At 38.2% G+C, this 23,342-nt stretch overlaps 3 protein-coding genes across 4 annotated transcripts; 2 read left to right on the top strand and 1 right to left on the bottom strand.

Annotated features, from left to right (window-relative positions):
- Window positions 1–5,138: 5,138 nt before the first annotated feature.
- RB195_003519 (uncharacterized protein) lies at window positions 5,139–5,749 on the top strand (the record flags this gene model as incomplete). Its single annotated transcript, XM_064201205.1, has 3 exons — window positions 5,139–5,168; window positions 5,224–5,343; window positions 5,627–5,749. The coding sequence occupies 3 exons, from the start codon at window positions 5,139–5,141 to the stop codon at window positions 5,747–5,749; spliced, it is 273 nt and encodes a 90-aa protein (XP_064057086.1).
- Window positions 5,750–6,035: 286 nt separating this feature from the next.
- RB195_003518 (uncharacterized protein) lies at window positions 6,036–7,316 on the bottom strand (the record flags this gene model as incomplete). The annotated part of the gene is made up of 4 exons (XM_013449270.2): window positions 6,036–6,110; window positions 6,706–6,825; window positions 6,979–7,116; window positions 7,242–7,316. 4 exons carry the CDS (start codon window positions 7,314–7,316, stop codon window positions 6,036–6,038), a joined length of 408 nt encoding a protein of 135 aa, XP_013304724.2.
- A 2,869-nt stretch (window positions 7,317–10,185) lies between these two features.
- RB195_003517 (uncharacterized protein) lies at window positions 10,186–22,379 on the top strand (the record flags this gene model as incomplete). Of its 2 annotated transcripts, XM_064201204.1 has the most annotated exons (13): window positions 10,186–10,216; window positions 13,546–13,579; window positions 15,031–15,085; window positions 15,797–15,892; window positions 16,284–16,355; window positions 16,463–16,588; window positions 16,681–16,776; window positions 17,811–17,899; window positions 18,145–18,199; window positions 20,686–20,775; window positions 21,453–21,524; window positions 21,595–21,720; window positions 22,107–22,379. In XM_064201204.1, the coding sequence occupies 13 exons, from the start codon at window positions 10,186–10,188 to the stop codon at window positions 22,377–22,379; spliced, it is 1,215 nt and encodes a 404-aa protein (XP_064057084.1). The 2 variants fall into 2 exon arrangements, with proteins under 2 accessions (XP_064057084.1, XP_064057085.1); XM_064201203.1 differs by lacking the exons at window positions 10,186–10,216; window positions 13,546–13,579; window positions 17,811–17,899 and having other exon boundaries at window positions 15,032–15,085; window positions 16,681–16,897; window positions 18,120–18,199.
- Window positions 22,380–23,342: the final 963 nt, after the last annotated feature.

The following is a 23,342-nucleotide window of genomic DNA, read 5'->3' as shown; positions in this document are numbered from 1 at the left end:
AGAAGTTCTGCTGATCTTCTGATCTTCCATGTCAGCGACGAACATGTTCAACTATTTCATACGACCGCTGTTTCTTCTTTCTGGTGTATCACGGTCACCCAGTTGAACAACGCTTTCGACGACAGGTGCACGTTTACAGTACTAGCTTAACTACTCTTGCTTATCTAGGGCGTTCAAAAGATTTTGTATTGAAAAAATAATCGTGTTTTTCTCTCACTAGAGAATTCTTAGTACACGTAAACAACGTTCTTTTTTCAATAGGTCGATAAGCTTGCATGAATTAACAAACCCATTTTGTACCGACTCGCTCAGCTAATAATTCATTGTACCATTCCTGTCGAGGAATTTTGAATGTTGTTTTGTTCAGATCCACTTCTTTTACTGGTTTATCTCCTGAGCATGTTACGTTGGTTGGACAAATAAGATTCTCTCTGCTGACTGGAAAATGGAATGAATGAACAAGATTATCGGAGAAAATGAAGAATGAAAGAAAGACCACGGAAGAGAGAAAAAATTTTTTATAAAAGAGTGCGATGTTTGTGAGTGAAATTCGAAAAAAAAACCTTTTTAATTTTCTATTTTTTATATTTTTTTATATTTTAATATTTTTTCTACGATTTTTTACATCATTTTAGGACGATTTTTGTTAAAAGTAATATATTCTAGATACTCTTGAAGAAAAAAAGCAGTGGTCGAAGTAACCTGATTCGCAATCACATTGTTGTCTGACCAACGGAGTCAAAATATTGCTGGAGATCGTAGTAAAATTCACATCTATTACATAAAATAGCAGCAAAATTGCCGAGAGAATAAAAGTCACTTTTGCTATCGGTGCTGTTGTGTACATCGTAATAGAACATCAGATCATCTGAAATAGAGATGTCACTATTCCATGGGAATTTTCTTGTTTTTTTTTCTGTAGATAAAAAAAAAGATTCTTAAAACAGTCAAGGCTATGATGAAAACTTATGGAAAGTCGAATATATGAAGTGCCTTACATGGAGTTTGGAGGTACGTGAAAATGACAAAGAAATTAGGACAAAATATAATTGACTTTGAAAATAAAGAAACTTTGTGTTTACTTCGCTTTTGAAATATTTAATAAAAATGAAAAATGTAAATTACATGAAAGTAACCTTATTGCTTGATAGTGAATGCTTGAAATTGATTTATGATTGTGATCAACCGTTTTCAATCATCCTCTCCACAACACAAAATTTTTCTCAAAAAAAAAAATGGAAAAGAAACAAAGTTGTCAGATCTCTGTTGGGCGCTGGCACTACTTGATTAAATAACTGATACCTTATAGAGATGTTACTGCAACAACAATTTTATTTATTATATTATTTATTATTTGTTTATGTTAGGAGTCTTCATGTGTTTATATAATTTTATTACTAGTTAGTAAAATTAATTTAAATTTTTTCATCGAAAATTTCGTTGGACGAAAGTGCATTACCGTAATGTCATAAAAATTTACACTACTTTACGCGACACGTTCTTTATTGTCCAAGAGTTCCAAGGGTATCGAACTTCTTAGGCCAAGCTTCTTCAGAAGCACATACGGTATGAAGCAAACAACGCGTAGGCAGCTTTGCTTCATTCTGTGATGGTAGCACAATTACGATGGCTAAGAATGTGAAATGAAGCGGTTGACAATGTTGTCATCAGCTAGTAAAAGTAGTTCACCAAACGCAGTTTCACATCTTAAGCACCGGACCAATCACGTAATGGCATAACTCCGCCCACGTATGTTCGTGCTGTTTTTTCTTGTGTGGCCATCTGTTGTAGGAATTTCTTGTACATTATGAAGAAATGAAATTTAAAACATATCCTTCCCAATATAACTTACTACAATAGGGTTCTCGACGAAGTTATTTTCTCCTGGTTATTTTTACACTAAAAAAACCACAAACCTGTGAATTTTTTGTGCATGCAGAAATGATGTATACAAAGGAGTTTTCAAGGTTGTGGTTTGATTTTTGAATGAGTGCTGAGAGTGAAAAAGAGCGTATTTTAGAAGAAAATTGAAGAAAATGAGTTAGGAGTCTTCATGTGTTGTTCATTCAAGTGTCTACCCTTTTTACTGTGTAGAACTTCTACTTTTTGCGTGATATTTGGTTTTAGTAAGGTGTATGAGTGAGACTAAGTGATATCCGGACCTCTAAGAAGGATCGCTACAAAAGTCTTTTATGGAGTCTTCCGGAAAAGAATCAATTCTTAGGTATGTAGTTATTTGGTTCTGTCCACAAATATAGTACACGTTCCCTAGCCCCACATATAGCTCCTGCAACGACGTCTTTTCTGGCGATGCCATTTTATGGAGTCTTCCGGAGTTATCTCTAGGTGAGGTTGTAGACTGCGGGATTAGCAGTGGTCCCGCTCATCTCTGAATCGTTGTAAGAAACAACGTGAAAGACGGCATTTTTTAAGACAATTTCAGTTGCAACGTGCCACATTTGAGCACGAGCCGCATCCATGTGGGATCAGTCAAAAATCAGTGATGTCTCTTCAAAAGCCTATTCAAGTATAAACGATGAATGGGCTGGTAAGGTGAACAGAACGTCTACATAGAGGAGCGTTCTAACGTACCTCGTAACAATCAAAGTGATACCCAACCCGTTTTTAACGAGGATCAGGGAGATATGAGTGGAACCACCCCCTAATCTCAACTCTACAACCTCATCTCTGGCTTTTCCCGCGACATCCATCACCACGTCAGATTCGTGGTATGTTGCCTTCAAATTCAAAATTCATGAACAGGTCGCTAGTCTCTAGATCAAAGGGTTCTGTGGGACGACGTGGCCTATTCTAGAACTGGTCAGATGAAGCTTGTTGTAGGTATCGACATTCAAGATACGGGTTCAGGGCACATTAATACTAATGCACTAGAGGCACGGAGTACATCTTCTAGGTCCACGTACGTCTCAGCGCAGAGGTAAGATCTCTTGTGCTCAGCTTTCAATCCTCGATTCCACCTGGAGAAGCGCCACATACATAGTGAAGGAGGTCGGGCTCTTTAACTGGCAGGCGTTTTCTTTAAGCGAACCTTAACTGGGCAAACGGCTACGGTATGGGAAAAAACTACAATTATGGAAAAAAAAGCCATGTGAGAAGAGAAAAATAGCCAGATTTTGGCTGATAAAGAATTTACTAGTTAGCAAGTAGCCTACAACAACATGTATGAGGTTGGTGATAATGGAAAAAACTAAATTTTTCCTTTGTATTCTAAACTACGACTATGAAAAAAATAAAGCAAAAGATCAATCGAGCAAATGAAGCAAAATATGAGGGATATACTGTTATCTGTCGGATTCAGCCAATCAATGGAACCTAATTATCCCACCGAACAATACTTCCTTCCAACATTGCTCAAGAGACCTTCGCCATGGCAACTGCACCCCTCAAATGATAAATGGGACACGTGGACAACGTTCAGATCTTAATACAAAAACGAAGGAGCATGCAATTGATCAGCGCACAACAGACCCTTCTCGATGAATTTTACTAATACCAGTAGATCAAACATCCTCTTGTCTTGAAACCTCGGCATATTCTGCCTATGTTTTGTAATATTGTGCCGACGATGTTTTAGATGCATAAGGAATTCTTTTTGTCTTACGCTGCGATAGATCGTTTCATCTTACAAGTGAAGAAGAGTGTTATTCACCGATCAAGACCCTGTGACATGACTTCGAATTCCCCACTTCTATCGTTTACTTAAATGTGCTATAAGAGGGGCATGTTCTCTGCGGACTTCCGTAAAACCCTGCCATTATTCGCGCGAGCTTGTTAACGGTGCATTGCCTATGATAGTTATAAGCGGACAGCACCCCAAATAGTAGAATCCTGATTTTCATGTCTGTTTCGCGAGCTGGTTCGGGTTCTTTATAGAAGCTGCGTGGAAATGGTATTGAGGGTAACGCTCGTCTGCTCACAGGTGCAGCTTGTTGACGGTTACTTTCATTCTTTGCTCTAATTCGAAGGGGGTCCCGGGGCCTGTGGAGCCCTACTGTGACTTTACGGAATGTTGACCCATCGAATCGATGTAAAGTTGAAAATGATGATCAGAAAATCAACAGCATTATCGAACGAATGAATGTTTCCGAGTACAGTAACTCTTGCCCTTTGACTATTAACAGCATTTTGAGCTGTTGTGTTAGTTACTCGGTGGAGTCTACGTGAACTACTTATATTGTTAGGAGGTTTCCATTCTCCATACCCAAAAGTCTATCGTACTTTACAGGCAGGCAAATAACGTTTCGTAATCCGAAACGTCAGGCAAATAAAACGTTCCATCTAAAAACCTTGTAGACACACTATTACAAAACTAGTACCAGTATTCCCGCCCTTAGTGATGAGGAGACAACTTCTTTTCTAACTACTTTGAAGAGAGCAAATTTGGGAAGGATCACGTCTAAAGATATAGACTACCCGTCACAAATGTTACATGCCCAAAATCAAAGGGGAAGAATAAGTTTGAAATTGTGTGTAAAATAAAAGATGACGAAAATGGGAACGTGCTTTGGATGCGTTTAGAAGAAAAGTGACGAATGAAACACTCACAGATAGAGATTTTAAATAGAGATGGAGACGAGATTTTATAAAAGATGTCAGGGTACATCTTAGATATTTCGCAAAAATCCGCTTATTTTGATCAGTTTCGTAGAGATTGTTAAGATGTAATCGAATGGTGGGAGAATACATTTATTTTAGTGAAAAAATATGTAGGTGTTACAAATTGACTTTTCACCAAACCTCATGTGATACCACTAGTGAGCGGATGCTCTGTGCATAGTCACTTCGACTATTAAACTACTCGCCTTTGCAGTAAATTTCCTATTTTCTCCAATAAATGAAGATGCACTCATTTTTGAAAACACTCGTGCAAATCATCTACAATGAGGTAGACTATGGTATGACTATTTACCTGAACTCAGGAGAAAATACAGGCCAACACTTGTCTTCCATTATTCTTCAGCTTCAAATCTACCATCTTCCGCTTTACATACCTTTGTTATCGACACAGAAATATTTTTGCCCTATAGATACTGTGTATATCAATCCCTGTGGGATGCGCCACCACGCTCACTTCAATTCAGAATCGTTAGTTTATGAACGTGTAACTGGCCTATAGAATGACTTGCGGAGGCCAGCCGATGTGTCAAGTCGGTGTTTTTACCCTCCCAGATAAATCTGGTACCAACTTCTCGGCCACGGTAGGATGAAAGGCTTGGTGAGGAACAGGGCGGCCTTGAACCTCCGATCTTTGGTGCCGACAGCGGAACCACCCACCGACTGGGCTACACTCGCCCCTACCAAATATTAAACGCAAGAAATCAGGTATGTCGTGTGAAAAAATGCCACCAGCTTAATCGTTGCTGCTCTGTTCATGTGCTGGAAGCAAGATTAGAAAAAAAAAAGAAAGTCAAGGGTTATGCGTTTCAGGTTGCAGCATTTTGCAAAGGAAGACATCTAAACTCCAAAACTTCTCGCAAATCAGCGACAGAAAACTTGTAATCCAGCTTGGACCTTCTAAGCCAAAATACATAAATACTTTGCAAATAGCATATCTTGAACATCCTATATGAATCATAGCCGTGCTCCTCTAGAGCTTCTTTTGCAGGAACCACATGGTCAAAGCCAATCGCTATATACAGTGATCCTAAAAGGAGGTCCACACTGCCGTCAGTGGTGGGGGGATGCTACACGGGACCTCGCCGCACAAATTTGCAGTGGAAAGCATTGAACATAAGGTGAACGTTTTGGATAAAACTTCAAATAAAGTGCAAAATTAAACAACATGGATGATAGCATCCACATCAAACAAACGTGCTCTGTATTTACGACGACTTTTGACCTACCAGTAATGACCTTAGAATTTCTTACTAGAACAATTGTCTTTTGCGGTATAGGACGCTCGTGATTTTTACGTTAATCGTACTTCGTAAATAACGCTTCGCTTCGATTGTAGTCATTTAAAATCATTTATTATTTAGTGAATTAAATCGAGTACGTGCACAATATTACGAATTCTAATCCTCTTGAAGTACCAACGAGATGTGACCGCGAAGAGCGAAGGACTCTGATCCGTCTTCGTGTTTGGTGACCTGCAAAACAAGAAAATAAAGAGGAGGTTGATGGGCAGTAAGTCCTTGCCTGATCATATCAGAAGTTTGAGTGGTAACAAAAAATCTGTACAAGAACTCTGAGAAGATTAAAATTAAAAAAAGATAGGGAATTGAAAACAAACTAGCTCACTGTTATATGGGAAGATTGACAGTGTTCCCCGAAGTCTCTAGGGAAAATTTCACAGTTTTTTTTTCACATTTTGTGAAACTTCACTCTTCACCATTGAATGTGTTAACGAGGAGAATGTGAGTGCATTTTTGATTGGAACTCGACAGAGAAATGAGGGAATGCACGTCAAGTAGAGGCGAAGACAATGCGCTGCGGTAGACGCGTCACTGTCACGCGGTTGAACATATCCGGCACTGATTATACCCCATTTACTTGCATTTATTCTAAAATCAAGCAGAATTCTCCTCTAACCCCTAATATTTAGTAAGTTCATTCCTCAAAAATTCCAGTCTTTTCCTTCATAAGAATTTTCTATTTAGACAAATACTTGTGATCTTCGAATAGGAAATCAATACTAGAAAATATGTAAGAATGGGATTTAGTCTTAGAAGAATAGCAACTCACCATTGGCTTCTGATCTGGTGACGAGTATAGCCCGACATCAGTTGCTTTCAGTGGATCAAATACGAGAGTACCGTTGGCATAAACATGGGCATTCGATGCCGGTTCGGCTGGTTTATCGTCCTGGAATTTTTTCTTCAACGAAAAAATGGCTATTCTTTTTGTGAAGCAACAAAAAACGTAAAAGCTAACAAAATAGTCTGGATATTAGTCATGCTTTTTCTTTTTAATAATTCTTAATTCTTCTACTTCTTCTTAAGAATCGTTTAAGCTCACCTTTGTGACAAATCCTTTGCATTTGGGCCCATTTTCACCTGGCGCACAGTACTTGATGAACTCTTCAACGTCATCATTTCTTACGCGTTTCCATGTCACAACATCGTCGCCGAGAGAAAGCTGCACACGGTCTCCTACCTAGATAATTACCAGAAAAAGCATAAATTTTGCTGTAAAACACAGCAAAATTTCTGTGAAGAGCAGAAATTTGCTTTTCACGGGATCAAAAATGAAAAAAGGACAGATATCGGGAATCTTCTTACCCTTGCCGGATACATTATGATCGATGCGTGTGCTGAGTAGACTACCAAGAAGCAAATCACAATCGGTGCCCACATCCTAGAACGTATATTCAACTTTAGAGATTAACCAGAACTTACGTACGCGAAAAATCCATGCGAAAAAAAAATGCGAAAAATGAAAAAAGAATGTACAGATGAAAGAAAAGGCAGGAGGCCTTGTGTGTGAAGTGAGAACGAAAAATAAAAGTTTTTTTAATGAACAGATTACACTTTTAGGGCTAGACTTTTAGAATTTTAGTATTCGTAGACAGAACCACGAATGAAGTAGTCACCTTCTTCAGCGCGCGATTGTCTTAGCATTTGATATTTAATAATTATTATTAATTTAATCGCAATAACGTGTATAAGAAAAGATGCTGAGCTTTCTTAATTTTTCTCTTGAAATCGCTAATATTTTTTTCTTTCTTCCTTTCTATCCAAGTATATATATCACTTTTAGCTGCAAGATCACAATAAAACAAACCAATAAAATTTTTCACGTCACTCTTTTGTCGCCATCGCATTCTGCCCCTTTACTGGTTGCAATTTTAAAAATATGACTCCAGTCATTGAAGAAAAAGCTCTTCCTGGATGTTTTCTCAGAAAAGAGTCAAAGTATTGCGATCCATCAAGTAAAAGCAAAAAGTGAAAAACGCGAAACTTTAAGAACAACAGCTGTTGCTTGCGGCAATCATTGCTTCCAGTAGCTAGGTAAAACAATTATTTCGTGGAAAACGGTGAATTCCTAAAGTTATACGCCCATGGTTACTTTTTAAGAGAACTATGTGATTAGAGTAGACCGTAACTAGGATGGTTACTCAATATGTATTGATTTACTTGGCAAAAATGGGAAAGTTGTGAAAAATCTAACAGTAATCTAGGATTGTTCTCGTTTTTTTCGAGAATTGTGTGACCATCACACCCCCAAGAAAAAATTAAAAAAGATTTTTCGTTGTTACTGACCTACCCCCTAAAATGAAATTTTTCGAAACCCATCCTGAAAAACCATCAAAAAAGTGGTCTAAATCCGTTATTTTGAAACGTTTGCTTTGCTGTCCAGAATGTCTTCAGCAATCAATGTTCCATGAGTTTTTTTTTAGCGCTGATACCAAAAAGAGGACGACATCGATATTTTTCCTACTTTTCTTTTTTTTTTCTTTTCGCTATTTTCGAGTGTATAGGACAGAACGACCAAATTTTCATCGTTTAAATTTCTGGTCATTATTTCAAAAACCTTTTGAGACAATAAGACGGGTGCAGCGTAATCGGTAGAGTCGTGATCGCACGAACAACGGTTCGAATCCGTCCTAGTGCCAATGGAGCATTTTTTTTCCTCTGGAGTAAACAAATTGGTACGAGGCTTGTCTGAGAGGATAAAACCTTTGACTTGATACATCGGTTAGCCTCCGTAGTTTATTTTATAGTTTAACATGCAACCTTAACGATTCCGAATTGAAGTCAAAAAGCCTTAACGCATCCCACGCGGGGTGATGTGCCACAGACTTACCTACCCTTTACTCCTTTTTGTAAACCGAATGAAGCAGTTTATATTGAATTATTGTCAGCAAACGAGGTAAAGATGTCTATATCCGTATCCAGAAAGATCATAGTCCTAAAGGGAAGTATAAAACTGAAGGAACATAAAAATTAGAGTTATTTTCTCGACAAATTTGAAAAAAAAACCCCACATAGAAGGTGTGGACAAAGAAAAAAATAGAATTGGCAGAAGTTAGAAAAATATTAATCTCCGCTATTTTCAGTTTCAGATACGACCTTAAAGCCAGCATACCACGAATTTGAGGTGGTGCGGATTTCAGGTGGAGTATCCGTGTACGGGGTCGTAGATTATGGAGACCGGGGTGGTTTCGCTCATCTCTCACTGAACCACTGCAAACAGCCGCATCCACAATGCTGTTTTATTGCATCTATTGCATCGCCCCACCCTTTGCGCCGCCTCCGCCCTGCGATTCGTCAAAAATTAATTCGGACTGCCCCGATAAGCAGAAAGGGACGCTACGTGTGCAAGGGTGGCGCGCTGCAACAGAAGGCATCGTACAAAACAGCATTCAAGAGCCGGCTGCTTGCAGTGATTCAGGGAGAGATGGGCGGAACCACCCCGCTCTTCATAATCTACGACCCCTTATACGGATACTCCACCCTTATACGGATACTCCACCCGTATCATCCCAGATTCATGGTATGCTGGCTTTAAGGCATTCTTCGAAAATATATGTTTGCCTTCTTTTTTTTGAGAACAAATCCGAGCGGCACGTAGTGGTCCTTCAGGTCAGTTCAGGGAAGGGTTTGCTGGTTGTTGGTTTTAGTTTTTCTTCTCCTCGCGATTTGTTGAATCTCCCCTTCTTCGGATTTTTCAATCTTTCAGAAAATGGCGATGTAATCAGCATCGCAACCCAAATCGTGCGCACCACAGCCATCATAAACCACACAGAAGTGATACTAACGCGATTTTTCATTCATTTAGTAGGGAAGACCAGTGTACAGCTCGCGCGGACCGATAACAAGGAAATAGACATTAATTTCACAGGGTGGTCGTTGCTGAAAAATAACAATACAAATGTGTTAAGAAGTTTCCAATTTCTAGAAAAAAAAACTGTAAAGCAACTACCGTCGCAATTCCAAGAAAAAGCATCGTTGGTGGAAAATCTGCAATACAGTGCTAAAAGAAAAACGAAATTAAAAATTCAGAAGAAAAAATTTAAAAAATCTTTTCTTGAAATAAATATCTCTATGATTGATGTTTGGGGAAAAATATGCAGAAGAAAGAGAAACTCATTTTAAGATTTTCCATAATAATTTTCTGATTTCATTTTATAACAATGAAATAATGAAAACCACAAAAAAAACTATGTATGAAGGCAAAAAACTAAATTTTTATTTGATTTCAACAAAATTTGAAAGTTCTCGAATGGTCGAAGCAAAAGAGCTGGTGGATATCTGTAAGAATATGGATTGCTACAGTGTGTTGATGATTTCTGATGTGCAGACAACAAAGAGATATCAAACCGGATGAAAATATTGAGTAAACGAACGAATGCAGCGTTAGTGTAACCTTCGACAAACGATCGCATCAATCGCATTGTGACGAAGAAAAACATGTCTTAGTTCGATCGTGGGGAAACAGTTGGCAAAAATAAATCTAACATACCGTGGCTTACATGTTTTAATAGGAAAATATACTGAATTATGGATAAACGTATGGAATATGGTGTTTGCATTTATTACAAAACCGGATGTAAACAAATAAACACCGTCGTAGACCTGTTTCCTAGTTTTTTTCGGAATAAACAAAACGCTATTATATCGTCTAAAAATAAATACTAGCCATGTGCTAGCAGCAGTAAATCAATGAATGATCCGCAGAAAATTTCCGTAACGCCGCAGCGGCGCCAGAACAATAACGTTGTTTATTGTTTCGGAACGACAATAAAAAAAGAAAACTTTTAAAGGGAGCAATAAAAAATCACTGAGTTTTTCTGGGTTCTTTCGTGAGGTGAAATCCGAGCGATGTGAGAAATGCGTGATGTGTTCTTCTTCGCCTATGTATTGTGTTTTTAGTTTGTTTAGCAAGCTTCGCCGTTGCTACTTACCGTTCTCTGGTGACTCTGGTGATTGCGCACGAAGTGAACGGAACGAATGTTCACAAATCAACCGATTTGCACGGTTTCGTGGGCGATTTTTATTCAAATAAATTGAGCGCAAAATTTCAGTTCAGCACTTTTTCGCTGTCTCCCGTATAGCGTGAAATCTTAGATCGTACCTTTCTTAAGGTTTTTTTCCTAGAAAATGTCAGTGTAACGAAAGATGAAAATTAAGTCAAATTTCCATCATTCGACGGACAGATGATGTGGCACTTAGCACATAAAGAAATTGCTGTTTCTTTTTTCTCGTGAGAAACTTTGAATCCCTCTATGGGTTCCGCTTTCAATTTATTTCAATTCCAATTCTAAAAACTTATCAAGAATTCCGCAGTGTTTACAAATTTTTCTTTCAAATTTTATTCGAATTTTAAATTTTTTATTTGTTTGAATATTGATGTATAACCACATTTCTCTCTTTATTACAGAAATTTCCAGGCGTCTGTTCTCATTTACAAATATAAGGAAAGGTCTAAAATAATCCAAACACTTGGAAAATTTGAACGTTCCTTGAAGTTCGTTCTTTGTATGATCCAATGGATAAGTTTTTAACACGAAAAGTTTACATTTTATGTGCAAAGAAACTCTGTAGATGTACAACTGCAAGCTGAAAACATTACATTCCCACAATTAATTACAACGACGCGATGGCGAGCTTAGCGGTTGCGATCCAGCTGGGACCATGAAGCTGGGATCATGAACTGCAACGATGTACGGTAGTAGCAAGGGTCCTCACAAGATCCTACCCCCACCGCTCCATCGTATCGCTTCAGACGCGGTCGTTTACGCAACTGCACCGTCGCTTCATGTCTTTTTGATTCTACAACTCTACTATATATGGTACATTAACGGTTTCCCGTCTGCCGCGACTCCAGGACCGATGATTCGAAACTGCCCCTGAGCGGATAAAGGCATCAGCCCACGAATCTGAGGTGGTGCAGGTTTCAGGTGGGTTATGCCTATAAGGGGTCGTAGATTATGGGGAGGAAGATGACTCCGTCCATTTCTTCCTAATTGCCATAAAATACAGCTTCGAAAATGCTTGCACAAGGCTGGCGCGCTCCAATCGAACTCGTTGTAGAAAATAACGCCCCGGAACGTTCGAAGCCACATCCTCAGTTTTTTTACGGCGATTAGAGAGGAATGGACGAAATTACCCTCCTCTCCGTAATCTACGACCCCGTATAGACATAACCCACCTGAAACCCGCCCCACCCCACATTCGAGGGGTGATGCCTTTAACGCTATCATACCCAGATCGAGTAAATTGGTATCAATCCTGTTCTGGATGGCAAATGCACTGACCTGATACATCGGTTTATCTTCAAAAGTCATTGTATAGGTCGCATATGTTTTAGGAAGACGAAAAACTATGAACCTCAAACGATTCTGAATTTGTGTGAACGTTGGTGCATCCGGAATAGGTTGTTCAACACCAACCCCCTTATTCTTTATCCACTTGCAACTGTTTTCATAGTTTTTTCTTCTTCTTCAAACGCGACACAAAGCGCCAGGAGAAGTTGAGAGGTTGCAGAACGGTTTGTGGAACAGACAGGCGGCAAAAAGTGTACGAGAATTTTTTTGTTGTTGTTTATCGATTCCCTTTACCTCAATATCGCACGACGCCGCGACGCGTCAAAACTACGAAAACAATTTATGGAGGTGCGATCGTTTCACCTCAATGATGTACAAGTGCGGTTCAATCTTTGAAGAAAGTCGACACGACGGAAGCAAAGCAGGGAAGAAGCACGGAAAAAAGTAGAGAAACGTTCAAAAAGTTGACGTATGCTACTCTACTTTCTGCTGATACTGATTCTTGTAATTTCCATCTGCTCTCCGGTTATTTAAGTTCCGAACTTCGGTTATTTCTTCATCTGGTTCTTTACGATTTCTGTGAATGTCAGGTCCCATGGAATTTTTTCGAAAACTCCCTGTCAAGTCTCATTTGAATGCACACACTAACATTCTATTTGAATTTTCACTGTGATCCCTAAACACGAGTTTCAGTCTCACATGATTACAGTACCATGTGGAATTATTATTGTATTTGAGAACACGTACGTCGGGTACAAATTGAGGTCGAACAAAGAAATCTGGGACCTCATTATAATGAAACAAAAATATGTTTTCATGGTTTTATTGGTCCTGCACTGAGATAACGATGCGTTTATGTACAGAGCAATGATCGAATATTCGTTTTTACACTCCGCTGAATCATAAGTACATACAAACAAAGTATGAACCGTCAGTCATTGATTGATCACTCAGAAACCAATGATGTTAAGAAGTACAAAGACAAATAGTGTTCTAAGCGGTTTAGGAACAATCAAACAGCCAAACATCTCTGTTATTTTATCTGATGTGTGACTTTTCAGGTGAATTTTTTTTTTCGCTCGTAAAATATTCATAACGGAAATATTTGGAGTAGATCGATTTTGTTTTCTTAAAATTGTGAGAAAATTACACCTATGATTCACGGTGTTGGTTAAAAAGAATGCGAATAAATGATAATTTGTTCCAGGCGTGAGAGAAAGCTTTTCTCGGACACGGAATTAGATACCAAGGCGAAAATCTTTCGTTTCTACAAATTCACTGCTATTTTCATTACTATCCTGAATTTCCACGCTAAGATAATTTGTCGGAGCCTCACGGACTTGGCGATAAGTAAGTCACCATCTGAAATACCTTCTTCTCTTCCTGTGGTAGGGTCTAGTCAATAATTTTTAGCTTACGTATGTAATTATCACCTGAATTCCCTCTCCTATCCTTACCATATCGTTATCTCCGTTCCAGGGTAGGGGCAAGTCCATTTCTTAATCTATAAGACTCTTTTGATGGGACCCTAACAAATTGTGATGTTCGCTTTAATTAAAAATGAATTAGTAATGCGACAGAGTACCGAGAGAGGACGTTCTGCGCGTATGTACATAGGTGTAGCTATCTACATACTAGCTACATAGCCCCAATCATTAGAAATTAAAGAAAATTATTTTTAAAAAAGTATAGAATAAAAATCCTTCTAGCACCAGAGATGCCGAAACAACTTCCGTACGTAAATATTACATTATGTGCGTGAAATATACGGAAAGCTTGGTCCCTCACAAAATCCATATATTTCTGCTTCTTTAAGAAATTTGAAACTGCATTTGAAAAACCGGTTTCAGGGCGATTGAACAGGAAAAAATACAAATAATTTGCGTATTCGCTGCTTTGTATGTATTTTTAATTAGGAATTTTCATTCGTTTTTGGTTCTCCGATGTCACTTTACATTTTGCATTAATTTTAGCGCGTACCTGTAATTTTTAACTGCATCCATCCTCTGTAAACCCTAGCAATTTGAATTTCGTGCCTAATCCATTAAAAGGCAGCACGCACAAAATTTAGGTTGTGATCTCTCCACGATAAGATAGGATTTAGGATTTAGATTACGAGTATGGACGCGGCCAAACTCAATTTAGCGTAGCTGTGCTGAAAAGCAACACGTAAAAAATCATTATTGATCAAATTTCCCTACGATGCACATCACAACGGTCACAGGGGAGCAAGAGCAGCAAGAGCGGACGCCCAAAAATAGCCTATTGATTGTCCATCGCTCGCGAACACAATGCAAGCACTTGCTCTTAAACACGTCAACCTGTTCTTAGGTGCATTGTAGGAAAATTCGTTCGGCAAGGCTATTTCTCACGCCGTTTTTCGGGAAATTTAAGGGGAATTAAATGTGATGATGAGAACTGAACTCTCTCTATACTGGTCTAGTAAGGAGATCCCAATGTGGTCAACTTTGTGACATATTGTCTTTAACAATAATAGATTATCGTGAGTGTGCACTTGCGGTCATTGCTCCACATAGAACATAGAAAATGTACTGTGGAACATAATCTGGATGAACTCATATTGCTCCATGTCAAACTAGTCGATTAGGATTTAACGTGATGCAATAAAAGCCGCTCGCACGTAGTAACTTCAAAGTTTCTCTTTTTCACTAACTCATTTCCAATGAACTCTGCAAATTCCACAATATTCTAGAATTTTCTATTCCACCATTTTAATTAGAATAAACAGAACTTCATGCACGTATTCCACGAATTTTTCAATCATTTGATTTTATTTCTAGGATGAGTTCGAAAGCAGCGTTGCTTATTGTTTGCACAGTGATTTTCGAAGCTCAGGTGAGTTCTATAGTGCATTGCTGGCAATTTTCGAGAAATCTGCTGATGTTGGGTCCCATCCAGTACTATATACGGTTCGAGATGTAGTTTGAAGGTATTAAAACGAAAACGCGAGCATCCACTACAGTTTCAGTTATCCGACACTTCGTGGTCACTAAAAGTATCAATTCATCTAACGATGCAAATCCTTACACCCATGATATTGGCGTCACGAAACTTAAATTTGAAATTAGATTTGAAATGAATTGATGGTGAAATGACTCGGAAGAATGACTGTAAAACTAACGAACTCTTTCTGCTGTATGCGGTTTAAGATCTTTAGTCCGATGGCTGTAAGTAGTTACGTCGTTGGGCGAATTGATATCTCTAGTGTTGGATTTTTAGGCTACGTTTCCTGTGATAGTATATTGCTTGAATTCGCTGTGTTACTTGCGAAATACGTCGTGAACCCTGCTTATTACTGAAGAGAATCCAGAAAATTCGAATTTTTCTAAGCACCTCCCTTTAGAAATTAGCTCATTTAACAGACAGAAATAGTACGGTAGTAAAGTGGGTTTTCAAAGAAATAATGTAAAACTTATTGAAAAAGTTGTTTTAAATATAATTATCATTATTATAAATTGTAAATAATAAGTATAATAATAATTAATTATAATTAATTATTGCAAATTATTATAAACTAATTATTTCAAATTCTACACACAATTTCAGACACAATGCTGCAATCCTAATCCGAATCCGGAATACTCAACTTTGCTTTACGGAGCTCCTCGTGATGCAAGACGAGCGCTTAGGAGAACTCTTCGAGTAGGTGGATCTGCGGGTGCTTTCCGTTTTTGCAACCTTTAACATTTGGAACACATTTTTATGAGAAAAATACGTCAAAATACCGGTATAGGGCACACCCTTTCCATTCCAAAAAACTCATAAGTTTGGTCTGGATCGGTTTCTGCTTGTTTACGGTATTTTACATCTATTCTTTGAAAAATTTCGGCGGGGCGAAGGCTAGAGGTCCTCGAAAGTCCAGAGCGCAGTTTCAACTTTTATTGTTAGATAAATTCGTTAAAATGAAACGAAAAGCTAAAAATTTCGTGAAAACGACTATACCGAATAAATAATTTTGTTATGCTTATCTTAAACATTTCTCTATCAAAAATTTCCAACATTTAGCATTTAATTAAACATTTTCTTCTGTCAGAACAGCAATTCAATGCCAAGAAAGCAGCTCAAAGAAAGAGTGGAGCAATGGGCAGTTCATTATAACAAAACAGTTGGTATACTTTGGTTTTTACTAGTTTTTTTTTAATGTTCCGTATAAAAATATTTCTTAAATAAGAAGCCTCCAAAAGCGCAGAAACTATCACTTCCAATATTTAGGAGCAACTTACAGCAGTTCTCAACAAATCAGCAGCAGCTTCGCAAACGATCCAAAAAAATATACATATGATCTTTGAACAGCTTCCCGAATTCATGGCAAAATTGACAGCAATAAGTGCTAATATGGTATGCCTTCAGTGAAAATGTTCTAGTTTCCCCGAAAAAAAAAAACCTCTTTTTTCCATTTTTCTATGAAAAAAAAAACTTTGATTTTCCAGGAACTTTCCGTGGAAGGAATGTCGAATAGCATCGAAGAACTCAATAAAAGCGTCAATCAAACACTGGCGGATGCGGCCTGCTGTATTGTATCCACAGTTCGTATGAATGTCGATTCATATAGTCATGATATGAACGAATATTTTTACGATGATTTTGCACAAACAAGCTATGGAGGATATCCATACAGTCTTTATCATACGAGTGAACGATGGAGAAGTAAACGCTAAATGTATACTCTTGAATAAATGTATTGAAAAAATTCTAAAAAATTTTTAAAAATTCTTCTGTGTAATACATTCGTTTGCGATGATTGTGCACCGTGGTAGATTTACAATAAATCTTTTAAAAACCAGCTGAGTCTGGTTCTGTTTTTGATCTAACAGGCTGCTGAAAATTTTCTACGGTAAGAACGTATAAGCTTATTGACGAGAATGATCCATCAGAAGAAAAAAGTTTGCTGTCGTCATCGGGAAAGTTAATCGGGAAAGGGAGAAGATTTCTTTTTCTTTCGATACAGTCTGTCCTATTCAAAACGAGTAACAGTAGTTGCCTGAATAAAAAAAAATGAGTTCGTGTCCTACTGCCCTCTTCCCGAAAAGAGGTTTAGAAACGGTTCACAATAGCGTTGAATTGTGAAAGACTGTTTGAGGAAGCTTCTTTTCTGTCTTTTTTTTTGAATTTTTCCCAGGAAGATGCGCGAACGTACACGTAGTACAGAGTAATTTTTCCGAAAAAGACCGCAAAGAATCAGAATAAGATCCGATGTATTCGCTCCGGTGAAATCACACAAGAAAAATCTTAATTGATGACCAAATAATTTCTTTTAAAAATGGTTCGATACCATTTCCAAGCAATACTTTTTGGATTTTTGAACATATCCGAAACTAAAGAAAAAATATATTGCATCCTGTCTCCGTCGCACCCACACAGTGCAAATTTGATGTGGGCGAACACATTCCCATTTCATCTCAATTCTTCGTGGTCTTTTCCGGAAAATTACCTCTTTTCAACTACTCAAATAACACTATTTGGAACTCTTGAGATAACAACATCGCTAAGTAAACCATCGTTCTCTCTCAAAAGCCTATTTGTACACATACTGGTATACATAAGTGTGGGTGCGACGGAGACAGGATTTCCCGGTGGAAATCTTACCGTCATTTCCCCTTCCTGCGCTCGGATTTCTATAGTAGATCGATTGAAAATTTTTTTTAAAATGTGAGTAACACATTGCATATTTCACGTAGAGATGTCATTGAGAATATACTACACTTCTTCTTTGACGGAGAGAGGATCTTGGATCTTTCTTCCTACGGTCTCCTGGAGAAAACTTATCCTTTAAAAAAATGAATATTAATTCTCTCTACGACCTAAGCAACATTTTTTTTTAATTTAATAACTTGGAAGTATTATGGAAATTCTTTTTTACAACTTTTAGAAGATTTCGAACGATCTTCTTTCAGGCTGAATTTCTGTGTAGCAGCATTTGCAGCGTTTTCAATCCTTCAGAAAGCAGAGGTATATTTTCATAGTTATCATATGTTTTCCAGGATATTTTAGCTAGAAATGTATGGAAAACGACCCCCTTAATCCAAATTATTAGTAGAAAGTGGATTTTTCCGTCTTTTTCAAAAGAGTAGTGGGTTTTGTATAGAAGTTTAAGCTTTAAACGAGGATTAGAGCTCATATCGCCTTCATATGCATCATATAGACATTATATTCATGTATAAGTTGCTCAAACTCTGTTATGCAGTCATTTTCAAACCTCTAGTTTTTTGAAATGAAATAATCAATATCCATTGATTATTTTGTGGGAAACGAGACATATCATCATTATCGAAATATTGACTCAACACTTGACGGACTAAACGTAAGATTGTTCCAATCTAACCCTAGCCCTTGAACACGGCGAAAAAGCCGAGGCGAAAAAAAAGCAAAATGAACCTAAGCAAGCCCAAGCTGGCTGCCAGTCCTTCCAGATCGCGGTGGATGAGGGGTTTGAGGGCTTTCTGAAAGCTTATTTTGCCTTGGCCGAGCCCGTATCTTAACAGATAGCGTATTTTCTGCCCGGTTTGGGTAAAATTGTGAAAATTGTGCCCATTTCCCTCGGGAAATCCTCAAACCCCTCATCCACAGCGATCTGGAAGGACTGCCAGCCGAAACGTCGGGTTAACGAAGGTTTTAATTTAAAAATTTCGTAGGTACATTGGTAGAAAAAATCGAGAGACACATATTCAGGTTCCTAGACATGAAAACGTTTGAACCATAATCAATATCGTTAGACCGACCGTTTTAGCTACGTATGACATTTTTAGCCATTTATATATATATATATATATATTTATATATATATATATATATATATATATGTATCTTCTAGATGTGCTATCTATATAGCATTATTCCCGTTGTACAGTAGTCCTGCAGCTGGGCTATATCTGTAAAGTATAGTTCATCTGGTCGTTGTCATAGGGTATTCGGAGAAAATTGAAGGCGATCGAATTTACTAAAGCAATATGACCATTCGATCATTTTAAAAATATTCGTGAATATTGTAGAGATTCAGTATTAATTTTCTCGGGGAACAGCTGGACGCAAAGTTTGTATAACCTTTTATTTTTGGCTATCGTATCGCTGAGTCCGCTTTCTTCAGGGTAAAATCGAACCTGATTTTTCCGAAACCATCAAAACCACCACGCGTACAACAGAAAAAATCCTAGGTGTACTTCCAGAGCCCGTAACTAAAAGCGGAAATGTAGATCGTAGCTACGAATCAGCTGCTAGATACCCGCGGTGAAGTGACCAGCGCAACCAAATAGCAGCCTTAAAGGCTTCACCCCACGAATCGGAGGTGGTACGGATTTCAGGTGGAGTATTCGTATACGGGATTGTAGATTATAGAAGGAAGGGTGATTCCGTCCATTTCTTAATAATTCCCGTAAAAAACGGCCCGGAAGACTTCGAGCGTTCCGGCGCGCTATTTTCTACAACGAGTTCGGTTAGAGCGCGCCAGCCGTGTGCACGCGCCGCATCTTCCGGGCCGTTTTTACGGGAATCAGGAAGAAATGGACGGAACCCCATCTCCATAATCTACTATCCCGTATAAGAATGCTCCACCTAAAATCCATACCATCTCAGATTCGTGGGGTGACCTTGGCCTTTAAATTGGGGAGGATGAGTGAGGAGGAAGGCGAGTTCCTCCGTAGTATAAAGTCATTCCTCTTCACGATTTATCTTTGGGTTCTCTCTCGGAGTGGATTCAAAACACCTCCAGAGTCTTGCGCTCCGCATTGCTAGGTTCACCCATCCGATCGTGATCTGAACTTCAAAGTCGTTACCGTTGTGATGTCGTACTATATGACTACCTTGATGCTGTGGAATCAAATGATTTCCTTTTCACTGTTCAGACGTTCTTTACTGGAACGCATAGTGGTCTAGCCGCTTCTTCTGTGTATTCTTCGCCTCATTGGTTAGGAGAAACCAGATAAAGAACACAAGAATTCATGCAATCACCTTCCTCGTAGTCCGGGAATATTTTGCACTGAAAATTGGGCCATATGGGCGATATGGCGACAACGTATGAACGTTTGCTTGAGATTGCCATGGTGAGGGTAGCGGATGAGCTCAATAATCGCTCCTTTTTCAAGATTGATTTTCCTTAGACACAGCCGAACGTCATCGAAAACACAAAAACAAACGCTATGTAAGGGGAAATTTCTCCAAATCAGCTTTGTTCCGACTTAATGCTCTCTCACCCATAGACTAATTGATTTATTCTGGAGAATTTATAAAATCCAGATGCAAAACAAAACGAAACCAGAACCCAGATATCAAATTTGCCTTGGAGATGTTGTATTTCAAGACATTCGTGGTTTTTTTTCTTAAGAAAGCGCAACTGTGTATCTATATGGTTTAAAGAACCTTCGCGGTAAGTCGTCTTGACTCCTCATATACCATACAAATACCTAATATATACAAGTATAAAATTATAATGTAACTTTTAGGCATGTTGTTGGTGCAGCTCACAGGCTCAGCATGTTTTCGTACAGACAACATCTCACAGCGCTCAACAAGCTCTTCAAACGATTCTTACTGTGAGTACACTTCAAGAACAACATTTTCCATTCCACGAATCTGAGGTGGTATGGATTTTAAGTGGAGTATTCGTATACGGGATCGAAGATTTTAGAGAGAAGGGTGATTCCGACCATTTCTTCCTAATTGCCGTGAATAACAGCCCGGAAGATACAGCTTCGGGCTTTCCGGCGCGCTGTTTCCTACAACGAGTTCAATTGGAGCGCGCCAGCCTTGTGCGCGCGCCATATCTTCCGGGCCGTTTTTTTACGGCAATCAAGAAGAAATGGACGGAACCACTTCTTTCCCCTCCATAATCTACTATCCCGTATAAGAATACTCTACCGGAAATCCGTACCACCTCAGATTCGTGGGGTGGTGTCTTTAAGTTTTGCACATCAGCGTAGATATAAAACTATGAACTGTTGAACGAATAAAAAAATGGACAAAGTGAAAATTACTTTTGGAAAACTCCATAAGCTCCACAAGAATGAAATGTTTGGTTGGATCAGCAGATTTTGAACTAATGACCATGTTGAGGTGGTGGTGATCTTTTAGATCTCTTACTGTTGCGATACACCGACATTAAATTTGGAATAAATGACAAATAAGATCCATAGATATTTTACAACTGTTCATTATTTATTCTAAAAAAAAAACTCGTGATGATATCCATCCTATATTACAGTGAATTTAGAACAGCTACTCGAAACCTCGAGATCAAGTTACTGCAAGTATGGCTGAGTGGGCAACGCAAAATAATATGACTGTAAGCTTTTTCTTTGAATTTTTAGGGGGCATTCTTTGAAAATCCCATCAATTTTGTGTGGGAATTTCAGGGGGAATTTGAAGACTTCCAAAGACGATCACAACAAATCGCTGCCGAAACAGAAAATAGTATCAGTGAGATATTAAATCAACTTCCAGCCTTCATATCAAACATTTACGACATCAGGAACAATCAGGTTACTCAAACAATCGTTAAATAAAATTTTTGAATTTAAATTACGAATTACATTGGAATTACGAAGGTTTGTTTGTTTGGAGAAGAATATAATCATCGCAACGGTTTTAAGCCACTTTTAAAAATGCGAGTTCTCTCTTTCTCTAGCAGGATCTTTGCTGGAATTGGCTCCGTCATATTCGTATGGTTTGGAGGTTTCAGATTCCAGAATTCCTAGACTTTCTAACTGAGAGGACAATTTATCTTTTACTTAAATTAAAAAATATTTTTATTTTTATTTTTATTATTTTTTCAATATATTTTTCTTTCAATTGATTTTTTATTCCTGAACTAACTAAGAGCAGAATTAATCGAGTTGATTTAAACTTTACAAGAATTATTTTCCAGAGCCTTTCGCAGGAAGAAGCGGATCGAATGACGAGGACATTATATGATTCAGCGAGCCGTAACCTAGCAAACGCAGCATGCTGTATTCTATCGCAAATGGATCGGAATGTTGGCTCGTTCACCTTCACCTATTCGGTTGGTCCAGCCACACAACCTGTGACCAAATGGGTTTCTGGTTGGATGTTTCGTGGAAAACGATCGCTTCCCTACAAAGCGACTGAAACAGCGATGAAACAGCCTTATTCGAACAAGGCGCATCCAGTAGGAGTATAGAAAAAGCTCAAAAGTCAAGAACGAAGGCAGTGCAGCTCGATTTCGCTACGATTTTGTTATAAATAGTGTTTTTACGTTAATAAATACATATCTAAGCGATGTGTCGCAGCTAAAAACACAAAAGTGGCCCCGCCAGAGGAGAGCGGGTGCCGATCCGTCAATGTCTCTACCAGGATATTGCTGTTTCCAATGAAACCTTGCAAATTGTAAGTATTTTATTGAATAAATAAAGAAAATAATAATGAGCATATGACAACTAAAAAAAATGGAAAAAAAACTAAGTATAGTAGAATAGTAAATACGGTAAAATACACAAGTAAACCCCCCCCATTTTTCTTAGAATTTGATGACACAACTAGAATTTATTCAAATTTATTATAATTTATTATTTGATTTATTATTTCATAATTTTAATTGATTATTGATTTATTTCTCTTTTTCTCATGTTGGTCCTTAAAACAACACCTTTTCTCAGTGCAAGACCCACAAGCGCTAAAGCTCCGCCAAATTTGTTATCTCAAATTTTTAATAGCACACACAAGTCGACCAACCAATGTTTAAATATCTTTTGTAAAAGTTCGGGCTGAGCCGGGGATCGATCCCGGGACCTCTCGCACCCTAAGCGAGAATCATACCACTAGACCACTCAGCCATGCTCGTCCAATTTCCCCACTCTGTAGACAATAAGAACATACTCCTTAAATAATTTTTACTTAACACTCACCCAGGCTAACCAAACATGAATATATCACTTGATAAAATGAACTCGTAAAATTTGGATGTCCCTTATATCTTCTTTTCGGATTTCCTCCTAGAACTAGGAAGGAAAAATCTGAAAAACGAAAAACAGACATCCATACATCCAAATTTTTCACATTTCAGACGTTTCAGATTTCAGTAGATGTTCCGTCGATCAGGTTAATTGTTAATTAATTTTTTTTTCCTTTAGTGGTGAGGTGGCTA

Source organism: Necator americanus, chromosome IV (genome assembly GCF_031761385.1).
Source record: "Necator americanus strain Aroian chromosome IV, whole genome shotgun sequence".
NCBI classification, from domain to species: domain Eukaryota; kingdom Metazoa; phylum Nematoda; class Chromadorea; order Rhabditida; family Ancylostomatidae; genus Necator; species Necator americanus.
Note: the sequence above shows the minus strand (reverse complement) of the source record. Positions and strands in the feature narration are given on the sequence as shown.